The sequence below is a fragment of the Siphateles boraxobius genome, unplaced genomic scaffold, assembly GCF_051911475.1.
Source record: "Siphateles boraxobius isolate OS27281-9 unplaced genomic scaffold, OSU_SipBor_1 19, whole genome shotgun sequence".
NCBI classification, from domain to species: domain Eukaryota; kingdom Metazoa; phylum Chordata; class Actinopteri; order Cypriniformes; family Leuciscidae; genus Siphateles; species Siphateles boraxobius.
Window position 1 is genome coordinate 13914285 of NW_027508799.1, and position 27960 is coordinate 13942244.

General features: G+C 37.4%; 3 protein-coding genes across 5 annotated transcripts in view; 2 read left to right on the forward strand and 1 right to left on the reverse strand.

Annotated features, from left to right (window-relative positions):
- Positions 1-118: 118 nt before the first annotated feature.
- alg12 (ALG12 alpha-1,6-mannosyltransferase) lies at positions 119-6764 on the forward strand. Its single transcript, XM_077233895.1, has 9 exons — positions 119-320; positions 946-1078; positions 1178-1351; positions 2496-2690; positions 2840-2942; positions 3972-4196; positions 6023-6192; positions 6281-6356; positions 6441-6764. Exons 1-9 carry the CDS (start codon positions 159-161, stop codon positions 6676-6678), a joined length of 1476 nt encoding a protein of 491 aa, XP_077090010.1. The 5' UTR covers positions 119-158; the 3' UTR covers positions 6679-6764.
- A 672-nt stretch (positions 6765-7436) lies between these two features.
- On the reverse strand, positions 7437-15331 carry zbed4 (zinc finger, BED-type containing 4). The gene is made up of 2 exons (XM_077233894.1): positions 15189-15331; positions 7437-12219 (listed from the first exon to the last, which is right to left on the reverse strand). The coding sequence occupies exon 2, from the start codon at positions 12020-12022 to the stop codon at positions 8258-8260; it is 3765 nt and encodes a 1254-aa protein (XP_077090009.1). The 5' UTR covers positions 12023-12219; positions 15189-15331; the 3' UTR covers positions 7437-8257.
- An 844-nt stretch (positions 15332-16175) lies between these two features.
- brd1a (bromodomain containing 1a) overlaps positions 16176-27960 on the forward strand; it is a 37169-nt gene continuing 25384 nt past the window's right edge. For all 3 annotated transcript variants that reach the window (XM_077233896.1, XM_077233897.1, XM_077233898.1), the window contains exons 1-8: positions 16176-16491; positions 17057-18422; positions 19273-19429; positions 19930-20061; positions 20174-20302; positions 23169-23481; positions 24150-24389; positions 27396-27848. In XM_077233896.1, the coding sequence (XP_077090011.1) occupies positions 17074-18422; positions 19273-19429; positions 19930-20061; positions 20174-20302; positions 23169-23481; positions 24150-24389; positions 27396-27848 (2773 nt within the window). In that variant the 5' untranslated portion in view covers positions 16176-16491; positions 17057-17073. The remainder of the gene's footprint in view (positions 16492-17056; positions 18423-19272; positions 19430-19929; positions 20062-20173; positions 20303-23168; positions 23482-24149; positions 24390-27395; positions 27849-27960) is intronic.

Here is a 27960-nt window from a genome sequence, read left to right on the forward strand (position 1 = left end):
AGATCCAACATACCGGATCAATCACAGAAAACTTTCGGTCTGCTAAGCCCCTCCCATTTCAGAACTTGCTTTGCTGTCAAAATTCTTTTCTACCCACTCAATTCTAAGCTCAGACGTTTGCGCACGCGCTGAAGGACAAGTAAAACGGGCTAAGATCTATGATGGCGCGGAAGGAAGCTGTGAATGAGCGTCGTCTTCTAATTTTTATGATCAGTGTTGTATTTCTACATTTGTTTACCTGTCCCTACACTAAAGTTGAAGAAAGTTTTAATTTACAAGCAATTCACGATGTTCTGTATCACGGATTTGAAATTGAAAAGGTAAGCTCATATCAAAAGCGACGCTTTTTCTGGGTTGTGTTCTGTTTAATAAGTTGTGTTTTAGTGCGTGAAACTCAAGACACTCGTGATTTTTGATTACATGTGATTAGGTGGATTTTGAACAGTTTTTAGTGAAAGAGTTCCGTGAAAAGTACTATGGAGGAAGGCTAGCCTACTAACGTTATAGTACATGGTACTATCAGATTGTAATATGGTCTAGATTGATTAATATTCATATACGGTTTACGGTATTTGAAAAGAAAATCATGGTATTACAGTGGAACATATCAAGAGACTTGTTTGTATACATGTCCAAAGAACTATTGCCGTGTAGTACTTTGACAATTCTGTGTTGTTTAACATTAGACTTTATTAGACCAACGTGGATTAAGTTATGTCCAAAATGACACAATTTTCTACTTTCCTCAAGTGGGTCTAATAAATATATCTGGACATGTATATAGTACAAACAAGCACTACAACATTCCACTTTTCTTTTCAGTGTGATGTTGAACACACTACCCACTCTATTTATACTACAAAATGGTGCAGAATAATGCATAAGTACGTGAATTGGGATGTGTATCAAGTCTCTATTAATTCCTTGTTATTACGGTTTCTCCAGTTTGATCACCACGAGTTTCCTGGTGTGGTTCCACGGACCTTTCTTGGACCACTGTTCATATCAGCACTCAGTGCACCAATGAAGTGTTTGCTTGCCCTCCTGCAAGCACCAAAGTTTTACACTCAAATCCTAGGTATATCTGATATCACAATTTGTTGCTTAACATTATTTTACTTTTTACTTTTTTTGTTTTGTTTCAGTTTCATCAACTTTGTTGTTCTGTGTTCCGCAGTGAGAGGAGTTCTTGGACTATGTGTGATTCTGTCACTATGGCAGATGCAGAGAGAGGTCCGGAGGCAGTTTGGGTCAATGGTGGCCAGTCTGTTCTGCTTCATCTGCTCTACTCAGTTCCATCTGATGTTTTACAGTTCCAGAACCCTCCCAAATGTGATCGTTTTGCCTTTAGGTACAGTCAGCATATAACACAGCCAGTAATTAGGGCTCTTTGGTAGAGTTTGGCCAATATCATGGTGCAATATTTAGAGTTTTTTTAGGAGCCATTTTGTTGTTTCATTCTTTTGTTTAAAAAACAAAGCTAAACCAACATGACTTAATATAATACAATATTGTATTATGATTTATAGACTGTTAATTGTTTGTTAAAAAAATAGTTCACCCAAAAATGAAAATTAGTCCATGATTTACTCACCTACAAGGTATCTTTGGTGTATTTGACATTCTTCTTTTAGACGAATACAATCAAGTGTTATATTAAAAAATGTCCTGGCTCTTCCAAGCTTTATAATGGCAGTGAATGGCCGTTTCTGTTTTAAAATCCATAAAAGTGCATCTATCCATCATAAAATTGCATCTATCCATCATAAAAGTGCTCCACACTGCTCTGGGGGGGGTAATAAATGCCTTCTGAAGTGAGACGATGAGTATGTGTAAGAAAAATATGCCATGACACACTACGCTACTTCTGACGTCATAAGTTGCACTTCAGGCATAAGTAGACTGCGTATGGCCGTTTGGTCGGAAGCTAGAATTTTACTTTGTAACGTTTTAAATTTTAATATTTTTCTCACACAAACACATTGCTTCACTTTAGAGGGCCTTTATTAACTCCCCAGAGTCGTGTGGAGCACTTTTATGATGGATAGATGCAATTTTATGGACTTCAAAACAGAACCATTCATTCACTGCAATTATAAAGCTTGGAAGAGCCAAGACATTTTTTAATATAACTCCGATTGTATTCGTCTGAAAGAAGAATGTCATATACACCTAGGATGACTTTAGGGTGAGTAAATCATGGCCTAATTTTCATTTTTGGGTGAACTATCCCTTTAAGGTAAATCGACTGAGCTTATCAATTAATCTGTTGCGATAATGAGCACTGTTAGTCATCTAAATCGGAATATTTATATTCCTCACTCTAGAAATGTGGTTGTCAGTCCAAAACCTTTGCAGTATGTGGCTAAAACAACACCATAAGAATCATATTAATAAAAATGGCATTGTAACAACATCCTTTTCTATTAATATGTGTGCACTATTCTGCACTTTAAGCATACAAAAGTTTCTCCCAATTGTGTTTTATTGAATAGTTCTGCTGGCGTTCACGTCTTGGCTGGCCCAGAGACACAGTTGCTTCATTTGGCTCTCTGCTTTGGCCATCATCGTGTTCCGCTCTGAATTGTTTCTCCTCTTTGGCCTGATGTTATTGATGTCACTCCTGAGCAGGAAACTCCATTTTCTGCAGCTGCTTTACCATGCCATACCTGCTGGTGTTTTATCTTTGGGTCAGTGATGCATAAATCCTGTTCATTCTATCAATATTTTGTCTACTTTTTAGTAGCCTATACACTAAATTTAGATTTTTCTGTGTTCGGATGTTGTATTTCTGAGCAAACGTGGACACAGACTAAAGTGTGTTTGCTTTCTTTTGTAGGTCTCACTGTCATGGTTGACACAGTTTTCTGGAATAAGCTGCTCTGGCCTGAGGGTCAGGTACTGTGGTACAACACAGTTATGAATAAAAGCTCCAACTGGGGAATATCCTTTTGCAAACTGCAGCATGGAGCAATGTGAGATTGTCACCCTTTACCCAGAATGTTCATTTTTGGGCCTACTACCCTTCTACAAAAATTAATTATACTAAAATCCATTAGAAATACATTTATTTAATGCTAAATATAAACTCGCTTTCTGGGTTGTAAGTCACACCCATCACACACATGACCAGCGTCGGCCAATGGTGAGCCTACATTCTGATGTACAACCTAGAAAGCGCTGCGATGTTACACTACGTGAACTCACTCAGAGCCCCACACAGAAGAAAATTAATAGTTGAATTAAGTCTTTTTTTTTTTCACACAAAAAGTATTCTCGTCGATTGATAAACTTATGGTTGAGCCACTGTAGTCCCTTGGTCTATTTTAACAATGTTTTTACAAATTTTTCTGGGCCGGCAAGTTTCAATCCCTTAGAAGCCTATGGAGGCAGCTCTCAGATTTAATCAAAAATATCTTAATTCTTGTTCCGAAGATGAACGAAGGTCTTACGGGGTTGGAACAACATGAGAGTGAGTAATTACTGACAGAATTTTTTGGTTCACTTTTGGGTGAACTAACCCTTTAATGCACTTTAGTTATACTGAAATAGTACTGAGGTCTAACCTAAGCTATACTTAAGTATATTTGACTGTGCTAAAATGGAACTATTGCAAGTATTCTTTAGGTACAGGTTAAATATCTTGCATTTAAAGACTGATATTATACAGAGATCATACTATCCTTACTAATAGTGACATTAAACACATTTTAGGCTTAATATTAAGAAATGTGCATTGTGCAATAAATAAGTACTCCAAATAAAGTTTAATTACAATATTTATATCAGTAAGTTTCAAGCGATGTCAGTAAATAGGTTAATGGATTTTTAGTGTACTTAGTATGTAATAAATGCTTTTTGGTATAGGTTTTTTTCACTAGGGTAATATTTCACCCCCCAAAAAAGTACTTATGCACAATTCTGTCTCCTGTTAAAATTTTGTATCTTTCCTTGACTACTTCTGTGCCTCAAACTTCCCCTTTTCTGTGGTACTTTTACTCTGCTCTCCCTCGAGCTCTCGGCAGCACAATACTTTTTATCCCACTCGGCCTATTGGACAGACGGACAAGAAAACTTCTCATCGTAACCGTAGGCTTCATTCTGCTGTACTCTCTTCTGCCCCACAAGGAGCTCCGCTTTATCATCTACACCTTCCCCGTGTTCAACATGATTGCTGCCTGCGGTTGTTCCTTCATGTAAGCTGAACATGTTTTGATAGTAGTTGTTAAAGGGGTCATGAACTGGAGAATCAATTTTCTTGATAATTACACATTTAAGTGGTTACTCTACAATAAAACATACTACTATTTTCAGAACTCGAAACTAACTCTCCAGTTTAAAATTTGAATTATTCTTTTATACCCTTCTGAAACACATGGATATGAAATCGGGAGATTATTCTCAACATGTTTATTCAAAATATCTTTTATTGAAAGATGGCAGTGCCAAGCATTTTGTCCTCTGATGCAACACTGCTAAGTATATTTATTTTTTGCCACGCACAACAACTGATGATGTAAATTAAAATTTGTACTCGTATTGTACCATTTTCGTAGTGCAAAAAACTTTGAACTTTATACGCTAAACTTGAGAAATGGTATACAAATCTGAAACTGCATTTCATGACCCCATTAAAGTGCGTTTGTTTCACAGTCATTCAATTCGGTTTTACTTATAGTGCTTTGTACATCATATAGTATCAAAGCAGCGTCACAGAGAAAAGAATAATAAAAAGAAAAGTCTCTTTCTTGCACTTAATACGACATACGTATGGCTTCACATAACCACCACTTTGAGTTTCGCTCTTATTTAGAATCAATGAAGTGTCATCATGATAATCCAGTGACAGTGTTATTTTAATTTAGAATCTGATTTCAAAATGATCATTGTAGACGGTGCAGATCCAATCAAGTCATTAAAAACTTGATTCCTTTTCTGATCATGCACAAAAACAGTGAGATCTGTATAAAAAAACCTGTTGCATTACTGCTAATTAAACTAATTACTGATTCAACAAAAACGAAAAATGTTTATTAACATTAGTTAACTGCATTAGTTACATTAACTAAGAATAAACAATACTTCTACAGCCTTTGTTAATCTTAGCTAATGTTAATAACATTTACTAATTCATTAATAAATCAAAAGTTGTATTTGTTAACATTAGTTAATGCACTGAACTAACATGAACAAACAATGAGCAGTTACATTTTTATTAACTAATGTTAACAACGATGAAAATATTCTGTAACAAATGTATTTCTCATTGTTAGTTAATACATTAATGTTAACCATTGTGACCTTATTGTAAAGTGTTACTGTTAGTTTTTTTCTGTCAGAAAGCATTTGAAATTATCCATCAGTGTTTCTTACATTCTCAGTTAAAACAACTCCTAGTAATATATATGTTATAATATGTTTTTACTTTTACTTGATATTCTTTTTAAATTAGGCTGTTTTGCTTTTATGTTGATATAGTGACGTTTCATGCATTACAGGATAGTCTTAAGGTACAATGAATATGTATATAATAGCAAGACAGCATTTTGCAAATATATGCTGTATTTATCAGGGGCTTTAGTATCAGATTTGACGATTATTATTATCAGATTTTAATAATATTAGGTCTTGCAAATGATTTGCTCATATATACTGTATTTATAGCTCATATACTGTTTATATCACCACCCTCTGGCTACTTACTTAGCATATCAACAATAGAAATTTATTAGGAAAAGTAAAATTTGGCCTTGGAACCCAGTTTTACAGGAAGAGCAGAGCTCTAGTAGAGATAGAGGAGCAGAGCAGATCATTGGTTGCAATCTTATTTTTTCCCCTTTCCTTGACCATGTGACTAAAACCAAATCTGAGACATTTAAACAGCTGCCTTGTTGTACTTAATGTGCTATAATTAGAAGACCCTCTGCTTTTGGAATGGAAGAGCAAATGTCTTTCTTAATATTCAACCCCACAGTATTTCATTTAAACAAATGTTTCTACTTTCTCTTTTGTTTTGTTACAGTTTGAAGAACTACCACAAGTCATGGATGTATAAAATTGGCTCCATAGTTGTGGTAGGACATTTGATGTTAAATGGAGTATACACAAGTGTTTCTCTGTATGTTTCCCATCACAACTACCCAGGAGGGAAAGCAATGCAGGAGATACATAGATTAATGCCAGCAACAGCAAGTAAGTTGATTTTGATTGCTCATTTAATATTGAATTGAATAATATTGAAATCTAAGCAATCTCATTAAGTTGCATTCTTGCCACACAGATGTGTCATTACACATCGATGTACTTGCTGCACAAACGGGAGTCTCACGGTTCCTGGAGCTAAATAGTAACTGGAGGTGTGTAACCATCAAACTATCAAAGATAATTTGATAATTATGTGCAATGAGTGATTTGTCAATGTTTTTCCTTTAATTTCCTAGATATGACAAAAATGAGGATTTGACCATTGAAGATCCAGTTATGAAAACATATACACACCTGTTAATGGAAGCGAATGCAACCAATATATTGTTGCTCAAAGATTCTCACAACCCTTTGTTCTTCATCCCAGGATACCAAAGCCTTGCATTTGAGATGTCCCACTTTCTACCTCTCAAAATCAAGCTAAATGACAAACTTGTGCTTCTGGAAAGACATTTAAATAATGAACCTAGATAATGAAAGCGTGGGAGTGAAATTGACAAATAAACTGAATAAAATGTTTCTAAAAGACCAATAAATGTTTACAAAAGTGGTTATCTGAATTCTGTTTCTAGTCTGTTTTACTGAGAAGGGAACATTCCTGAATTTATTGTAAGTGCAGTTTAACACTCTTCACTGTGGCTTAATTTCATTCACAAATTTTAATCTGCCCTACAATAATTTCTAATATTTATTGAGGCTGCATGGATTTTTGAAATGGCAGTTATCTGCTCAAAATGTTTTTTTTTTTAACATGCAATTACTATGCCTCCCCGTCTCATTTGCATAAATGATAAAGAAAATCTGGATTCATAAATACACTTATAGGGATAATAACCCATTTACATTTTTTTTTCATTTACTCGCCCTAGTGTCATTCCAAACATACATTAATTTCTTCTGCGGAACACAAGATATTTATAAGAATGTTAGTAACAACCATTTTGGAGACCATTTACGTCCATTGAATGGACAAAAAAAAATCTTTTTAATGTTTCACAGAAGAATGAAAGTCATACAGATTTTTCAGGTAGACTTTCCTCTGCAACAAAGGCCAAAAAATATACCCCTTTCCCTCCCCTATTATATTGCCACATTTTTATCCAGTTTGGATTAGAATTAGAATAGATTTAGCAAAATCATCCAGATTTGGAAAATATATGCATCCAGTGATAAATACAAGAAGAAAAAAAATAACATGACCTGAAACAATAACAAATTTAAAAGGAACATGGTTTCAAAGTGTAAAGTTTTATTTACAAATTACCACAAAAAAAAAAAAAAACTAAATTATTCCAGTTTGAATTTTCCCTCTATCAAATTATATTTTGGAAATTATTTATAAAATGTACAGTACACTTCCTTGATGTCCCATAATTTAACCCTTTAGATTTATATAAAAAAAGATTTGTGCTTGAGACAAGTTTTCAAATAGATTTCAACCTGAAAGTACAGCATTATGTACATTTAACAAATACAAACAAAACGATCAGCAAAAAAAAAATAAAAAAATTAACTAATTCTAACAGTACCATGAGCCACAAAAATCACAAAAGAATTAAATAAAGTACATTTAAAACATCTGTCACAGCATTTATTTTGGGCCATGTTTTTATATAAAAACAGTATTCAGCATGTAGTTCCCATTTTATAAAATCATTAAAATCAGAAGACTACGACTTGCTTTTGCACATCAATTAATATTTACAGCATGTTGACCTGAAGTAGTTTGTATAAGGCACAAGGAGAGAGAAGACAAAGATACATTTTATAAAATAAAAAGAATCAGTACAGCAACAAACAATAACTACCCCTATAACTAAATAACCCTCCCTCCCTGAAAACACTTTTCACCAGGAATAAGACTCCAGTTATCAAGTGTACTCAACAGTAGTACTCAAAGCAGTCTTTAATTCAGTTAAATATTCAGATGCTCTTGTGTATTGAATATGAACCGCAGTAAAATTAATGGTGGTTAATTAGGCCTTCTCAGAAAAGTTACTTGAGTGGTCATCAGAGTCTAAGAAACATCCTTGCAAATATAAATACATGATCATCAGTACTGAAAATATATCAAAGGAAGGTTGACCTTTAAAAATAGAAGTCCTTCAAGATTTTCTAGCAATGGTCTGGACTGATTTAGAGCACAGTTGACACTTGATGTGCTAAAAAGTGTGTCTGCTGGTACAATGCTGGGTGGACAACCCACATAGCGTACAGCTACTTTGGCAAGGTCAGGCCACAGTAACTTCTTCAGGTTCCAATAATCCAGAGGATCACAACTCTGGTCAAGAATGTCTTCCTCCAAATACTCCAGCACAGCAAGCTCCAATGATTTTGGTCTCTCCTCTTGCTTGATTTTTTGTCTAATGTCATCCATAAGAGCCCAGAGGTTCTCTTTGTTTGAGGCCAAGCTGTTTGATGAAGCAGGTATTTCACTACATCCATTTGACAGTGGTGGCTTAGTCTCCACAGAATTAGATGCAGACACCTCGAGCTCTTGTATGAGGTCATGCTTACACTGCTCTGCTTCTTCCTCAGTAAAGAGGGAGGTCTTATACCTTGGGTCCAACATGGTTGCCCATATGTACCTGGGGTCATGAAGTGTAGGGGACATTCTAGTCACCATTGCTTCCTTTAAAGACTTCAGCATATTATCAATACCCATTGTCTCATCAAAAAGCATATCTATTTTTCGGTTGAGTATGTGAATGAGTGGAATGACCTGACCTAGTGTTGCAGTGCGATTGCTCATCTCCCTGCAGGCTACCTCAAAAGGCTTAAGAGCATTGCAGACCGATTGCATGACTTCCCACTGGTCACAGCTTATCAGTTCCCTGAAATTGCACTCTATTGACATCTCATCAATGGCTTTCTTTTGCTCTACTAATCGCTCAAGCATGAAGTATGATGTTTTCCACTTAGAGGGAACATCCTGAACCAGCTGGTTTTCAGGTAACTGATAAGCTTTTTGCAGCTCTGCCAACTTCTCCTTTGCTTTAGCAGAACGATGCACTCTTTCACAGATTTTTCGGGCAATACTAAGCAAGTTCTGAACCATCCTCTGACTTTTTATGGCTTCGTTAACAATGAGGTCAATGTTATGACCAAAACACTGCATGGTGGTGTGGTCACTGCTCTCTAGTATGCTTCCAATAGTTTGATTATCTGTTACAGTAAATCCAATTTTTAGGCCCGAGGAACCAATCCAGGTGTCCCAAAGGTATTCAAGCTGTTTCTGTATATTCAGCATATTGTAGTCACAGTCAATTGAGGAAACACCAAGGAGGGCAGAGCAGTGGAAATCTTGACCCTGAGGCAGAACTTGAGACTCAAATGTTACCCAGTGGGCTGTAAGAATTAAGTACTCTTGAGTTTGGCTGCTCACCCAAACACTTGTTGTGAAATGGATGATTCCACCTTCGGCCTCCTTTAGTTGGGTCAGAACTACTTCTTTCACGCTTTCATACATTTCTGGGATTGCAGTGCTGGTGAAGTAGGATGAAGAAGGTAAAGAATACTGTGGTTGGAGGTATTCCAGTAACCGGTTTAGGCCAAGATTTTCCACTACAGTTGATGGCTGAAGATCCAGTGCAAGCATTTCTGCGATGAGTTTGGTAATTCTTCTGGCAGCTGGGTGGCATTCACTGAACTTTTCTGCATTCTCCCCATAAGTAGAAATGTCCATGAGCTCCTGCTTAACTTGAATTTCAGCAGATGACACATCACCTGAGATATTACTATTATTTTCAAGCACATGCCCATGAAATCTCTGCATGTGCCTAAATAAGCAACTAGTGCCTAAATTGGTTGTCTTTTTGCCCCTGCTAATTGTGCGGCTACAGTGCAAACAGACCACCTTTGTTGGGTCCGCAGTCGAAATAGAAAAGTGATTCCATAGCTTTGAAGTCTTTTTGCTGAAAACAGGCAGGGTGTGGGGTTTGTTCTCAACAACAGGGCTGTCCATTGCATTTGTCGTCATGTCATCCTCTGCAGCAGGAGTTGAATGAGGTGACCGAGGCGAGGAAACTTTGTCACTTGTGCTTTTTGGGGTTTTGAGAACATCAGGATGCCGTCGCATCAAATGTCTCATTAAACAGCTTGTGCCAAAGTCCCCTCGTTTACCACGGCTTATCACACAGGGACAATAGCGACACAAAGCTTTGAGTTGGTCAACAGGAGATACAATGAAATGATGCCATACTTCTGATTTCACCCGTTTCATTATTTTCTTGTTTTGTTGAAAAACTGAGCTCTGATCATGGAATATGCTGTGCCCCTCAGTGTGTTCCTCTGGAGAGGATGACAGAGGTATATTTTCCCCTTTCAGTCTAAAAGATGCATCAAGTGAGGACTCTTGTCCAGATTGATATGTAGAATCATTTGCCTCATCTTCAAGAGTCATTTGCTCACTGTCATCATTGGGCACTTCATCTGATATGGTATCAGGGCGATGTGAGATACAGAGGAATTCCTTTTTGACCTCTGTGGAGTCCTGTGTGCGTGCCAGCAATGTTGGCGGAGTGGTGTAAGGCGGAGGAATGCTTGAGCCCTGTCCGTTTTCTTCAATGACTATGTCTCGATGGGCCCGCCACATGTGGCGAATAAGGCAGCTCGTCCCCAAGTCTTTTCCATTTTTGCCACGACTGAACTCATTCATGCAGTGAATACACACTGCTTTTGAGCTGTCAGCAGGGGATAAATAAAAGTGTTTCCACACTGCTGAGCGCCGCCGAGAACTTGAGCTCTTAGGGGCTGATCCAGGGCATTCAGTCAACAAGTCTGTGGCATCGTCATTATGGTTGTTAAAGGAATGTGGGGAAGGAACTGCACTAGAGTCACTCTTGACACTCTTTTCTGCTTTTGGTTTGACCTTTTGTAAAGAGTCTTTGGACACTATGTCTGTGGCCTCAGCTAGACTGGAGGCAAGTGGAGTAAGGTTGTCTGTAGGTTGCTTGATGCTCACAGACAGGTCTCCATTGTTTGGTGATATGTTGGGAGGTATTAAAGGTGAGGAATTCGACAAATTATTTAACGATTCACCATCTTGCAGAAGAACAGTGGGATGAGCCCTTCGGACATGCCTCATTAAACAACTAGTACTGAGGTCTTTCTCATTTTTACCCCTGCTGAACTCTTTCATACAGTACATACAGATTGCTTTGGTACTATCACGCGGTGATATGAAAAAATGGTTCCAAGCAGGAGATTTTTTTCTAGGGTTAAGGGGACTTCTTATGGATGAGAGAAGGCTTTGTGTGACAGCATCCATTGCAACGTCATAAAGAGTACTTGAGTAACCACTGAACAAGTTACCATAATCGTCGTCATAACTTCTAGTGGCAAAGGGGCCAAAGGCCCCATCAAATGATAACTTTTCATCATCCTGAGAGATTTCACCGGTTTCATTTGGTTCAGCTTTGATACATACACTTGTTTCAATTTCTGAATTATTTATTTCAATGTTCTGGCTCTTATTTGAAATAGCTGGAGGTGTTTGAGAGTCATGCTTTTCACAAACTTCTGCTGCTGAATCCTCTGTTGAAAGGCCATCGACCTCAGAAGATCCATCTTCCTCTGCGCCCTCAAATGACAAAGACACCAAAGAAGAGTCTTTTCCCAGTGTCTCAGAGGGACAAGTATGGGGTTTTGCTTCCAATATCTCTTGAGGAGTAATTCTGTATGATTTGAACACATAACCATCTTTCCCTTCGATTTTTAAACAGGTTCCTTTGGCCTCTATTCTCTTGTTATCTTTGGAGCCATTATGCTCGTGGCTTGCATCCTCAGTCTTCTGTGAGAGGCTGTCCTCTCCGTCCATTATTGCAGAAAGAATTTCTGCAGTGAAAGAAAACCTTTCTCTATTCAAAGCAGCTTTTTAACTGTTCAAGTGTCATGGGTGTGGCTCTTCCTTCCATCCAGATGTTTACATTAACATGTTATATCTGAGCCCAGATGCAACAGACATATTGATCTCCATTTAGGATAGTGTAAATCACTTGTGTTCATTTGTAGAATCTGCAAAATTAGATAAGAGATAGAAAAACATTAGGATAACTAAAAATACAATTAAGAGTATAAAGTACTCAGAGCTTATCGCAACTGCATGTAAAACATGCTATAGCGACACATTAACAAAAACATATTGCTTTGCACATCAATGGGATATGCTTGTGTCCCAGCGTTATGTATTAAGTTATTAATACATGAATGAGCTGTATAATATTAATTCCTGTGAATATGATAATGATACTATAAAATGAATGGTGAAGTTGTGACCTGCCCAACATCGAAATGAACAGAGGCGGAACAAGTCAATTTTGCAGGTCACTAGTAAGTCTCGAGTTTTTGCATTCAAGTCGCGAGTCAAGACAGGCACATCCAAGTCAAGTTGCAAGTTCTCAACTTAAGATACAAATCTTAAACAAAACATGACTCTTTGCTCTTTGCCCAAATTAGTGTCTCAGTATTATTTTAGTAATTTATCTATTTGAATATGTAAAGTACCATATATGTTTTGTAAAAACTGTAAATGGCTGAAAATCATGGGGGGGTGTTGGAGTTAGGTTTTTCTTAAGGGGGGGTTCTTACTCATTGTGCATTTATACAATGGGGTCATTTTGTTAAGAGTTTAGCACAACACAAGGCAGGTTGATTTCAATCTTTGAATTAAATTGAAAAAAGTACAAATAAATACAATAGAATAAAGATACAAATACCATTTGAAATCAAACTTTCTTGTGTTGTGTGTAAGCTATTGCAACAGAATTTGCAATAGTTTACACACAGCACAAGAAAGCTTGATTTCAAATGGTAAATTTAATTTAAAAAAGACAAGCTAACAGTAATAAAATAAGAACAAATAAACAAACTACTAACACATTGCAATTGAATAAAAATAAATGAAATAGACCGCCTTATTTTGTTCAGGTAGGTCTAAAAGAAGTATTCAGGAAAGAAACTGAATAAAGAAACAAAGTAATCAAATTTAAATAATATTGGATAATCATTGTAAAAAATTAAATAAAGATTAATCAATTAAAGTTACTATTACAAAGTTAATAAGTCAAGGGCAGTAAGGGATTTTCTCTTTATCTTTTGTTGTTTGATTAACATTAACAACATAGAAAACTATATGTTTATTAGACTGCTGTCCCTTTTTAAGACCTGATGCACAGATGGATCCAAAATACTGTTACACATTCTTCTTGAACCTTTTACTACTGTGTTTACGTTAATACTCACCTAGATGGGCATTGTGGCATTATTTTTGAGTGTATTTGACCATTAATAACCCACGAAAATTAGCTAATTTTGGTTCCTGTATATCAGAGGCGCTTTACAATGTGTGTGCGCTTCAGATGTGAGCGTATATGTCGGAGAGGTGAGCAAGAAAGCGCAGCTGGTATTGGTGTATCGATACTGCAGAAAGGAGTATTGGAATCGTTTCAGATATTTCAGTATTGACACATCGAAATATCAATATTTTTGATAACACTAGTTTATAATGGTCATAGTTGATCACTAAGTTTAGGGGCTATGTGTGCTACCAGAGCCTGTCAGATTTACAACATGTAAATTTCTCCCAGAAGACGAAAAAATGAAAGTGCTGGATACTACTGGGAAATATCAGCAGTCTTAGAAAGCCTCTCGTCCAGTCAGAATCGAGGATCGCAACTAACAGTTACAGTTATATATACATATAAAATTAGCCCAACGAGCGTATTGTCAGGTTTATGTTGTTATGTGGACCCTTATTTTGACATTCTGTTCTGTTTCCTTTAGTTCCTGTTTAGTTTCAGTGGTTACTGATTATGTCCTCGTGTATTTCTATAGTTACATTTTACATGCGTAGTTTACTTTCCTTTGTTTTACCCCCGTTTATAGCACGGTGTTCTTTTTCAGTGTTCGTGTTCAGTTGTTCTTGGACAGTTCACGTTTATGAATTGTGTGGTTTGTGCTATTATCCTGCGTGTTCAATCAGAGTGTTTGGATTATTAATAAGCCTGTTTTGTTTTTGAATCTCCTTTGTGGTTGCTGACCACATCATAAACATGATAAATATATTTTTTAAAATGGTGATAAATAATATCTAGTTGTTGAACTACTCAAGATCACAGCAAGGAAAATTCCTTCACCATATCTGCCCTAAATGAACCTACATATCGATGCTATAGATGCCTAAACAACACCAGTAATGATTTATGTACAACACAGAGAAGGCTATACTGTGATATTCAAACATACCTCATTTCTTGAATTGCAACAGTGTTTATTGTTTAAAGAGTTTGTAATCCTTGACTTTAAGAGGAACCCAATAGCTATATTTTCTCTGAATAATCTATTACTATTCGAATTAATGTAAGGATCTAATAAATAACGTTTACTTTTCCTGTCAGTTGTCACGATATACTAAGGTATAACCAAAATTTTACATTTGGGCAACCATGTACTGTAATAATAATGAAAACCCAATTATGTACATATAGTTTTAATAAAAAAATATATATTAAATTTAGCTGAGGCGTTTCTATCTAGGAAGTTGCAGTGCAAGCTCGAGCTAACGTTACTCACACGCTCTCGCGACCTGAAGAGATGTATGAGCTAGCTCTAGTAACACATGCTAGCGGCTAGTGCATTAACGTTAGCTCGCAGACAAAACAACAGGAAAACACTTCTCTCCTGCCATAACGATATAACCGACACGATTTATTTCCTTGTATTTCCTTACTATTTATTTAGTAAAAACGACTTCTTGGTGATTTAAAATGCCTACACTAAACCATTTAAAGTCCTAGAATGAGGATATTTGACTTAGTGACAACTCAATGGTGTGGCTACGTTAGGCCACACAGGACATAACCTGATGAGGCAGAACCGGATCCTGGTCGCAGAGAAGCTCGTCGAACTACCCGGATCACTGGTTCTAAACCAGAATCATGCACACGTCTGAGACGAAATAAAACACTCGATTGCGTATCGCTTACCTTTGTGTCCTGAGGTTTACTTAAATGAGTTTCGGCTGTGAAATGGTTAAGTAAAGCGTATGGTTGATCCAGTGTTGTAATTGAGTTGGCTGCTTTGTCTCCTGTGCCGTAAACAGTGCGCAGTAGTAGCGCCACACGGCGTCAGACGGAAGAAACTGGGGATCTATGGCGTCATAGCAGCTTTCGATGTGGTGGGTGGGGTTTACAAAATAAAATAAAACTACAGTCATTCTATCTTTGTCCATAGCTAATGGAAGGTCGTCCTCTTTTTAATACAATTACGAAGCGCTTGCTTCGTTTTTGCATGTTCCGTTTTGCATGCTCATGCATAGACTAGACAATCAAAACACAGACAACGAAAACTACAAAATGATAAGGGTCGAGCTTGTTCATTCAAGGAAACATACGGGGTTTCTTGACCCGAGGGTCTCTCTCAGGGGTAGTCAGGCACCAGAAGGTGTGGGCGAAATACCCCTTGATAGTTAAATGTGTTAAGGGCAGTGGTAAAAACAAAAACAACGTGTTTTTTGTTTGTTTTTTGGCTATAGATACTATAGTTCCTCAACCAGCTTTGTATTCATATATACTTCCTGTTTATGATTGTGATAAAAATGTACGTGTAAATAAATATTTATGTATAAATAGGTTGGGATTTGGGGTTTTTGTTGTTGTTGTTGTTGTTGAAACAATTAAAAGTGCATAACATTACAAACAACAATCATGGTTATATTATAAATAAATAGTGCAAATAAAAGAGTAGTATAAACTAATTGAATAAAACTAAGTAACACATGTTTAATGCTTTTTCAATGCATCCTTGCGCTGTCTTTCTTTGGAAAGTTAGAACGAATTTTTAATCGACTAAAACAATTTAAAAAGTTGTATGGAAAAATAACCAAACAAATAAAGTAAATTTCCTTGATGAAATATTATGTTCATAACAATGAAGTAATGTTGCCCAGCATGTACGTTATGACGTAGCGCGTTGCGGGTAGGACGTCCATTCGTAGTGAACCATCCGCATTGTTGTTGGTTGCAGGCGCAGAATCGTATCGACTTGCCAGTCGTTGCAGGGAAGGAAACGACACTGCCTTTGAATGGCACTTAAACCAAGTGTTCTCCTGGTGATTATTAGTCCAGTATTATAGTCCTGGCGGCCGCTGTGGTTAAGGTTCTGCCGAATTCCAGATTTATCCATGCAGAACTAAATCAGTGGGCTTTGGATGAGAACATTGTGTACGGAATCACTGCAGGCCATCTCGCCATTGCGTTAGAAAGCTGCGCCTCTCTTTATCCATCAGAGGTAATATGATTCTAAAATATCGGTAAATGTTTTGCGATTTGCAGGGGTGCACCTGTTTTAATACTGCATGTGGTTATAAAGCGACAACGTCTGAATGTGCATCGTTATGGTGTCTCAAAACATAAGGAAATGCCTGCCTAGACAACATTTAAAAGGATAGACGATCCCTAAACGCGGCCCTGATGTTAAAAAAGAAGCTTCTAATCGAATGTTTGCAATGCACATGTAATGACGTCTCGAATCGTACGTCTCTAAACTCTCACCTATGATTCACGAATATGCTTCGATTTGAAGCATTGGTAATCAATGTTCTCTTGTAGTACCTTAATTATTGTGGTGAAATTGCAGTATAATTAGAAATACATGGCACTGCCGTGGTATGTATTAAAAGTATCATGGTATTGCTATCATTGTACCATGACAACCCAGTAAGTTTCTACAACTTTCTCCTTGACAGGGATAAGTTATTTAGAAGCAGTCAAGTAAATAAGCGTGGTTTGACTTATTTAGACTAATTCTGCTGCACCGTTTTGTGTTAGGAATAACAGTAGTTCTCTCTTTTCAGCTTTCTAAGGATCTCCAATGAAAAGAAAATCTCTGCCTAACAAAGTATACACCCCCCAGCGGCTGCCTTGTCTCATCAAACATTCCTCAAACCACGAGACGCTGACTTGCGCCCAGGCCCAGATGATGGTGGAACTGGAAGTCGATGGCCGGCTGCACCGCATCAGCATCTTTGACAAGCTCGACATCATAACGGATGAGGATCCCATGGCGCAGGGAATTATAGAGTGCACCAGCAATAAGGAGAACGCTGAAAAACACCAGCAGGTTTTGGTTAGTTCTTCACGCCTCAGAAACAACCAGCAGAAAAAGAACGCTGCTGTCACAGCGCAAAAGGCTTCGGTGCAAGATTGCACTCTTCCCGAGCCCAAATTCCGCACAGTGGATTACAATCTACCAGCAATCCCACGCAGACCTTCTACATACTACAAGTATGAGGAGAAAACTTCAGAAGAGCTGAACGAGGAGGTGGAATATGATATGGACGAAGAAGACTATGCCTGGCTTGAACTGGTCAACGACAAAAGAAAGTGCGAAGGCCTTAACCAGGTTTCACCCAATGCCTTCGAATTCCTTATTGACCGTTTTGAAAAAGAATCATTCGTTGAGAGTCAGGGCCAACAGAACCTCCAGTCCTTAATTGATGAAGATGCTGTTTGCTGCATATGTATGGATGGAGATTGCATGGACAGCAACGCCATCCTCTTCTGTGATATGTGCAACCTAGCCGTTCATCAGGATTGTTATGGTGTTCCGTATATTCCAGAGGGCCAGTGGCTTTGCCGACATTGTCTTCAGTCTCCTACACAACCTGCTAACTGCATCCTCTGCCCTAACAAGGGAGGAGCGGTCAAAAAGACTGAAGATGACCGATGGGGACACGTGGTTTGTGCTTTATGGGTTCCGGAGGTTGGGTTCTCCAATACGGTCTTCATTGAGCCTATCGATGGTGTCTCAAACATCCCACCTGCTCGGTGGAAGCTTACCTGCTACCTCTGTAAAGAAAAAGGTGTTGGGGCTTGTATCCAGTGCCACAAAGCCAACTGCTACACCGCTTTCCATGTCAGCTGTGCGCAGAAGGCCGGTCTCTTTATGAAGATGGAGCCCATTAAAGAGTTGACTGACTCAGGTTTACCAACCTTATCAGTAAAAAAGACAGCTTACTGTGGGTCACACACCCCTAATGGCTCTGTTAAAAGACCTCTTACAATATATAATGACATTAAGACAAATGACAGACTTTTTCAGTCGGTGGACAAAAAGAGCAGCAGGACAGGATTAAAAAAGCAGAAGAGAATTAAAAACAATGAGGTAGATGTTGTAGCCCAAGTTCCCTCTGTGTCTGTACCCGGCTTTTCATCTGAAAGGTATGTTTGAATCTGTTGATTTTGAGATATCAGACCCTTTTACAGGGATAGTTCACCCAAAAAGGAACATTAGCCCATGATTTACTCATCCTCAAGTTATCCTAGGTGTATATGACATTCTTCTTTCAGACGAATACAATCGGAGTTATATTAAAAAATGTCCTGGCTCTTCCAAGCTTTATATAAAAATTGTTGTTTCTGTTTTGAAGTCCATAAAAGGGCATCTATCGATCATAAAAGTGCTCCACACGGCTCTGGGCGGTTAATAAAGGCCTTCTGAAGTGAAGCGATGCGTTTGTGTTAGAAAAATACCCATATTTAAAACTTTATAAAGTCAAATAACCAGCTTCTGGCCAAACAAACATACGGATTCGACTTAAGTCTAAAGCCCAACTTATACGAGTAATGCGATGTACTGCTGATATTTTCATACGCCATGATGCACTACACTACTGTTGACGCCACAGTGTAAGCTTTAGGCGTAAGTAGACTGCATATGGCCATTAGGCCAAGCTAGAATTTTACTTTATAATTTTTTCTTACGCAAACTCATGGTATCGCCTTGAAGGCCTTTATTAACCCCTCAGTGCCTTGTGGAGCACTTTTATGATGGATAGATAGACTTTTATGGACTTCAAAACAGAATCAGCAATTCAATGCCATTATAAAGCTTGTCATATACACCTAGGATGGCTTGAGGGTGAGTAAATCATGGGCTAATTTTCATTTTTGGGTGAACTATCTAACTAACTATTTCACTGCTATGCTTAAGCAATTAGCTACTAGATCAGATAGATTGCAAGATTGTTTAAAAAATTTCACTTCATTGTACACTGTCATTCTCCTACAGGTTAAACACAATCCTCAATCAAGTTTCTTTACAGAAGAAGGCAGCATTTGGCGAACTCGTCTTGAAGTATTGGACCCTTAAAAGACAGTCAAGGAATGGAGTGCCACTCAACAGACGCCTCCAAACTAGCCTACATTCCCAGAAAAATACACAACTGGTAAATAATGCCTAAGCACATTTTTGAATATTAATAATTATGGGTGTAACAATATATCATGTCCCAATATATTGTAAAACAAAAATGCATCAATAGTGGATAGTGACAATATGTATTGTGTGTATAGTTCACCCAAAATAAAAATGATTGTGTGAGAAAAAAGTTTACAGAGTTTTAGTGTCAGTACTACAATAAACTACTAAATATAATGTTGAATGTAATGTATGATAATGAATAATCATGAATATTTTCATGCTGGTGTCACCATTGTCCCGTGCATTGGGTTACTAGCACCAAGTCAAGCCTATTCATTTGCACCCACAATGTAATATAAAATTTAGCATTTATTCAGTAGTAATTTTTTTGTTAACCTTTTACCATATGTCTTGGAGTTTCGCGATAATATCGTATCGTTATATGTATCAAATCGTGACATGAGGGTATCATTACACCCCTATTGATAATAGTTTATTTCAAACTTTAAACCATTGTAACGACAGAAACAGTCAGAGGAGGAGACTCGAGCATTGAAGGAGCAGCTGAAAGAGTGGCAACGGTTGAGACACGACCTTGAGCGAGCACGACTCCTCCTGGAGCTCATTAGGAAGAGAGAGAAACTCAAGAGAGAGGAGGTATGAGAACACCAATGCTTTAGGTCAAGAAAGATAAGCATTTGTATTGCTAATGTTTACTGTTTGCATGTGCATGTTCTTGGACGATGTGACTCGTGTGATTCTGTTGCAGATAAAGCTTCAGCAGACTTTAATGGAGTTCCAACTCACTCCTTTCACAGTCCTTCTGAGGGCTGTGCTTGATCAGTTACAGGAGAAAGACCAGGCACGCATTTTTGCAGAGCCTGTCTGCATTAAAGAGGTTGGTCTGCAGTTTCCTTAACTTTAAAAGAAGTCGGAAGGCATTTCACTATGCATAGATTGTCTACATGCAAAAAGAATTTTATACATTTTATTGTAACTTAAGTGTCCAAATTTTAAAGAAATGTATTTGAAGAAACATAACCCAAGCATGCTTTTCAAGCAAAACATATGCATGGAGAATTTTATAAACTAAATCAGGGTGCACTATATACTGTCGAATCAAAAATTATTCAGACACAAGCTAAATGAATGTATTGGACTTACTGAATGTAAGTCAGATTTTCTTTACCAACATATCAAAATGATAAAATTACAAAATATATCAAAATTACAAATATTTTTACTTGACGTGAACAATTGTGCGAGGTCAGAGACATATTTAAGAAAAGTTAGTGGGTCATGATCCGGTTAAAATTAATAATACAGTGAGTGAACCTTATACACTGTGAAGGTATCTATCTAGTCGCATTGAAGACCATTAAAGGAATGACCAAACTCTTGAAACAGCAGAGGCTTGGTTAACAGCACTTTTCATTTAATTTTAATGCACTTATTTTTAGAATAAATGAATTATAAATGTATTTAATGAATAATTTAATTATTCCCATTATTTAATGCATGGGGAAAAGTCAATTTGAACTTGAGCTGCCTTGGATTATTGCAGCCATTGAATAACAAAAATGACCCCATAGCACCCCATAGCGTCCAACCAGCTGTATTACCAGTATATTCAGTTTGAATGATTAATGTTTATATGGTACAGACAAAGATGAAAATAATACGTGATGTGAATAAAAAAAAAATCATTCACACAGGTTTCTGTAATTAATCATGATTAATCACACCCAATTGAATGTTGGGTGTGATTAATCATGATTAATTACAGAAACCTGTGTGAATGATTTTTTTTTATTCACATCACATATTATTTTCATCTTTGTCTGTACATAAACATTAATCATTCAAACTGAATTTGTATTCATGAATATATTTTCACATAAGTACTTGTAAGTACAAATAAATGTTGTGAATGAAGGACAGTATCACAGATACCGATGCTGTTAAACGATTAAAATGAATGAATGCTAACATTGTATTCTATGAAATGCAGCACAAACATGTTGTTGAAATCTAGAAAATGTAGTTTAGCGTTTTGTGACCCTTGGTGAAGGTGAAGAAAGATCTTACATGTTTTACTTGGATTAATTTTTTACCTGCTATTTTATCAGTGTTGTAGTGTAGTCTTTTTATAGCCAGTGTGTGTTCTTGTTTAAAAAAATTAAGTCAAGAGCATAAGTTCTAGCTCTTGCAAAACCGACCTATTCTCTTTCTGACATTCTCCAAGCACTTGCACTACTTCTAACACGAAGGACAAATTGTTTTACAACGTTCACTTTGTTCTATCAAGTACAGTATTTACAGCCTCATGCTGATAAAATAAATATTTTTATATTTATATATGTATATACATAGTAAATTAAATGAAATATAATAAAATTAACTATTTTAGCTAACCAGAAGTTTTTCATGATCAGTTTAGTGTACTTTCTTAATTAAACCAACCATTCTACCATTGTTGATTAAAGCTGAATGAGCAGTTGAGTATTTTCGTTTGACAAATATTAATATAGCCAATATTAACACATTGGAGATAATGTCTTTTTAGAAAAAATCTTTTGCTTTACAGTCTGACACTGTTCCTGTCTCGCTCTGCCACCCTTATCCATTTCTCTCCTCTTTCGTCACTTTCTTTCATTTGCTTTTTTTTGGTGCTTTTAACACTCTGAAACACACAGTGACAACACTGCATGCTGAGTTCGATCATTAGTAGTGGTGCACTACTACCACTTTTTCCTTTAATGGTCTGATTCCGATAACTTAAACGACAAGTTCGGTATTTTACACTTAAAGCCCTGTTTTAAGATCGTTTCTGATGAAATAGAATGGTTAAGATTGCAATTTGGACACATGCTGCTGCCCCGAGAATTTTCGGTTTCTGTGGTAGCACCCCCCCCCCCCCCCCACCTCCACAATGGTTGCATAGATTCACTGGAACAATCCTTCCCAAAACGCATTAAACTTTAGTTTACAAAGACGTGAAACTCACCGAGTGGTCTGGGGTCTTCACCGATAAGCTCACACAAAAATCGCTGCAAAAGATGCTTTCCAACAGGTTTTATCGTAGTTTTTGTCCAACTCCATTGACTTGTATTGGATGTTCTATGAGCTACGGTATGACTCCACCGCCGGAAACGGAAATGGGGTTTTTGTACTCTTTCTGTAGTCTTATGCAGTCGCGGTATTGTAGGCTACGCTATCCAAGCATTGGCAAAGGTGCATTATCGCCACCAAATGGGCTGGAGTGTCTATTATTCAAGCTCTCAACGGAAGAATGTACGGTTGTGAGGCGTTTGGAAAAATAGGTCCACAGTTTTACAACAAATGGTAAAACACCTGTTGGAAAGCATCTTTTGCAGCGATTTTTGTGCGAGTATATCAGTGAACACCCCAGACCACTCGGTGAGTTTCACGTCTTTATAAAACTAAAGTTTAATGCGTTTTATGAATTCATAGGTTCACTGGAACAATCAACCATTGTGGAAAATTCTCGGGCCAGCAGCATGTCCAAATTTAAAATTTTAACCATTCTATTTCATCAGAAACGATCTTAAAACAGGGCTTGAACTTGTCATTTATTTCTGAATATCAGCCTGAATACAATTATACCTGATTTTTGAGCACTTACAAAATTTAATGAAGTTTCTTCTATTGATCTATGACTTGAAAATACAGCTAAATAGAAGAGGCTTGAGAGTCTTTATCACTGATCTGAGTTTCACCCTTATTTTGTGTGTTGCTCACAGGTGCCTGACTATATGGACCACATCATACACCCAATGGATTTTTCCACCATGAACAAACGCATTGATGCACAAGTCTACAAATATCTGGATGAATTTGAAGCAGACTTCAATCTCATTATTGAAAACTGCATGAAGTACAATGGCAAGGATTCATTCTTCTACAGGGCTGCTGTTAGATTGAGAGACCAGGGTGGAGCTGTGCTCAGGAAAACTCGTCGAGATGTTCAGACAATCGGCTTCGATTTTGAAACTGGCATGCACCTGCTTGAACAACCCAAGATTGAGCCATCTGCACCTTTCTGCTGGGAAGATGGTAAATGCACAAACTTACTGGTATACTGATCAGGGTACAATTTGTTGTCCATATTCTCTTAATGAGCAATGGGTGTGTTTTGGGGCGTAACGTGCAATAAACCAATCAGAGTCTCATCTCCCATTCCCTTTAAAAGACAGTTGCGCTAGGCGCTATTTACATGGCGGAATTTGCAAGCGTAAAAACCGAACGCTTCTCTAGCGAGGAAACGGATCTGCTCCTGTGCAAGGTTAAAGCACGCAAGCAGATCATCTACGGGACAAAGTGTATGCGCTTTGTGGACCCGTGTTTTTTTTTGTTTGTGTTTTTTTGTGCAGTCTATTTCAGTTGCCTCAAAATAGCAACGTGCCAACAATACGCCTGAACACACCTCGTTTTCAGACCAGCATGGGTGCACAAATGGGCGCAAATGCATTTGCTATTTAAACAACGTGGCGCTAAGTGTATGATAGGGTCCTATGTCTTTGTGTCTAAGCAATGGCATTTCTTGATAAATATCACTCCTAAATGTACTGACTGGTACTGGTCAATTTACTGCTTCCTTGAAACTAAGAATCACTAATGGTATTTTTAAATCGGAATAGAAGTGTAATCAGAACCATTAAATTCCTTGCAGTTTTATCCCTACGTTTTAACAAATCAATCATTAACAATTCTTCTTCTTTCAGTGGACCGCTTATTGGTTCCAGCCAATCGGGAGCAGATGTCATTTGAAGAGCAGCTGAGGGAGCTACTAGAAAAGTTGGATCTAACTATAGCAATGAAATGTAGCCCGTCACGGAGCAGACGACTGAAGCTGCTCAAAAAAATCATTGGTGATGTGAGGATGGAGCTGAGTTTGAGGAAAGCTCTTCCTGCTGCTGAACTGAAGAATGCTGAGGAACAAGTTGGCCATATCCTTCAAAAAGGTTTGTTTGAAAAATCTTAGTTTGAAAATGTATTGCTATTAACCAGTTGAACATTTGTCAAAGCCTTGTGGGCAACACTTTGACATATCACCATTGTCTCAAGTTAGAGTCCCAGCTTTTCTGATCCCAACCCCCTCTCTTCTATCCAATTGTCCTGTCCAATAAAAGCTAAAAATGCCCCAAAATACACGTTAATTTAAACAAACAAACAAACAAACAACTACTTAATTGTCTCCAGATGTGATAATGCTTTTCTAATCAATTAGACTTATAATTTTTCACCTTGTTAGACAATAGTTCCCAACCCTGGTCTTGAAGTTCACACTAGAGAAACACTGCATTTTTTGTATGAATCCTATATCAAACACACCTTATTAAACTCATTAGTAGATTAGTAAAGACTCCCGAGACCTTATATGAACCAACCGTTGGCCCGACAATGGAATCCATCAGCATGGTTGAACGTATTCTGCTTGCAGGTCTCTTTCTTGCGTTTCTGTAAAGTGCACTTAACACGTTTGAAATTGAGACAATTTGACCAATCACACTTGGACATATTATTATATTATATGTGGTATATAAGCATTCTAAGTAAACATTTTGAGCCTATTCGACTTGAGGGAGAGAAAATCTCACGATAGATGAGGTTTGAAAAGAGATAATTCTGTCCCCTTGTTTCATTGTCTCTTGTCCAGGTTTATAAGATTTATTGTTTTAATCTAATTGTTTTAATTGTTTTATTCACATTGCTGTGAATGTTATTGAGTTCAGTCTTAACAGGAAATCAAGTTGAAGTGCGTGCATCAGTTAAAGGAATAGTTCAACCAAAAAAGAAAATTTCCTGGTAATTTACTCACCTCAAGACGAGAGGTCAGAGCCTCGCATGTGACATGAGCACATTGGGATGGTTACTCGTGACGTAGACTACGGTTTGCACCATTCGCTTGCATTAAACCTGGAATGTTTTCCTTCAAAATCTTTAAGGAATAGTTCACTTCAAAATGAAAATTCTGTCATCTACTCACCCTCAACTTGTTTCAAACATGTATCAATTTCTGTCTCCTGTTTAACACGAAAGAAGATATTTTGAAGAATATTGGTTATGGAAGTAAAATAATGACAAATGTTTTTGAACCAAAAAAGCTTGTTGGCTAATTGAAAAAAATACGCATTGCATTAACCGTGATTGCATTTTAATACATTGTATTTTTAGGGCTTGCATTTTTATGGGCTGAAATTACACATGAATTGAATTTTCATGGTTCAACATATTCCTGCTGTTCCAGGATGTCAAATGTCTAATTTGCTGTCTAATTTGAAACACTGAATTTGTGGAAGAGAATTTTTAAGGCGAAATAAAATAAACTGAAAATTGCCTGTCAAATATTATAGGTTGTATTTTTAAACAGAATGAACATTTTGGAAGAGAAATCTGAAAGGTGAATATGGATTATTGAAATTTTAATAATGAAAATGTGTATGAAATGTTTTGAATTGAAATATTTACAGCTTAAATATTCAACCATGTGAATTTCAGCCCTAAAAAAGCCCTAAAAAAACACTGCATTAAAATGCAAGCACTGTTAATGCAATGCATATTTTTTCAAATTAGTGCAATTCAACAATCTTTTTTGTTTAAAAAACATTTGTCATTATCTTACTTCCATAATTGGTAACCAGACAGTTGATGCACCCCATTGACTTCCATTGTAGGATAAAAATACTATGGATTTCAATGGGGTCCATCAACTATTTGGTTACTGACATTCTTCAAAATATCTTCTTTTGTATTCAGCAGAAGAAAGAAATTCATACAGGTTTGAAACAAACTTTCAGGGTGTCAGGGTGAGTAAATAATGACAGAATTTTCATTTTTAAGTTAACTATTTCTTTAATTTCTCTTTGGGTGAGGAAGGAAAATCATATATATCTTGGATGGCTTAAGGCTGATTTATACTTCTGCGTCGGACCTACGCCGGAGCCTCTACGCTATACACTACGCGTTGGTTTTCATTTATACTTCTGCGTCGTTGTCCGCTTGACGCGCAATTACACATGCAGAGGGAGCATGTGAAACCCGAGGGAGGGGTTCTAGCAGACCAATCACAGCGCTTGCGTCGCGTAGAATTGACGTGTTGTTAAATTTTTGAAGAGGTGCACGTCAGGGTACGCTGAAGGGTACGCACGCTACGCACAGCCTACGACGTAGCTACGGCGTAAGTTCAACGCAGAAGTATAAATTGGGCTTTAGGGGTGAGTAAATAAGTAGAACATTTTCATTTTTGGCTGAACTGTTGGTCTATGAGGTTGAAAAAAAACTTGTAATGCCTTAAGCAAATGCTTAACAATTCTGTTAAAACACTCTTTAGAGTAGGGCTGTACAATATATTGAAATAAAATTATTATTGGGATATGGCTTTGTATGTGTGATTATCAGATTTTAATTAAATAATTCATAAATTCTGTTTTTTTTTAATGCAGATGCATTCACCTACAAAATCAGAATGATTATTTCCAAATAGAGCTATTCAAGTCACCTGGTGAAAATTCCTTTTTTTTTCATATTGCAATATGTACATCAAAAAATGTACAAGAAAAAGTTTATGCCAGTATTGTGCAGCCCTACTATGGAACACTCTTTGGAACACCTTTGGAACATAATTTGCAACATCATGTTCCTGGTGTGCCATTGTCCTGCTTCAACCCTTATCAAACATACCAAGACAAGCTATTAAGGTCTTCAGGATTACTAGAAAATCACAAGCAGATGAGTTTGATCAGGGTTGAAACAAAAATTTGCATGACTGGCCCTTGCAGGAGCGGGATGGTTGAGAAACCCTGCTCTAGCTACTGCATAGCATAGCACCTAAAACGTACATAAGCAACTGGATAGCATCATCCTGTCAACCACCTACAATACAGCTAGCATTTTTCTGAGAAAATGTAAAAATGCCATGCATTGGCAGTTTACACAATGTGTGACAGTATCTCCTTGTTTCATGGCAGGTGATAAATCTGTCCCACCTAAGCTTGAGCCATCTGTTTCACTGCTGCCCCTCATGAACGCAGGAAGTCACTCTGAGCCACCCACCCTGAAACGTATAGAACCCTGCCCTGAAAAACACAGACGCCGCAAGGATAGTGTTTCCCAATCACTCAATGGACACTCCCATCTGCAGCTAGAGGACAGTGATTTAGTAGCTACGTCAACTCTGGCCGAGCCATCAAGCCCAGTTAACCGACGGACTTCTGTGCTTTTCCGCAAATCAAAAAGCACAAGCCCTCATAAGCCCGTGGATGATGGTGAAACTCCCAAGGGCAGTTCTCGGTTAGGTGCAAAAACATTCCTGTCAGTCGTCATACCACGCCTGGAGACGCTGCTCCACACCAGGAAGAGGCCACGGAGTGCCAGTGGAGACAGTTGTGAGGACCAATCGCCTATCAAACGGCTGGACACAGGTAGAATCTACAGGAAAAGAGTCAAAATGGGCAAGACCTTTGTGATTGATATAAATGCAAATTAAAGGGATAGTTCACCCAAAAATGAAAATTAGCCCATGATTTACTCACC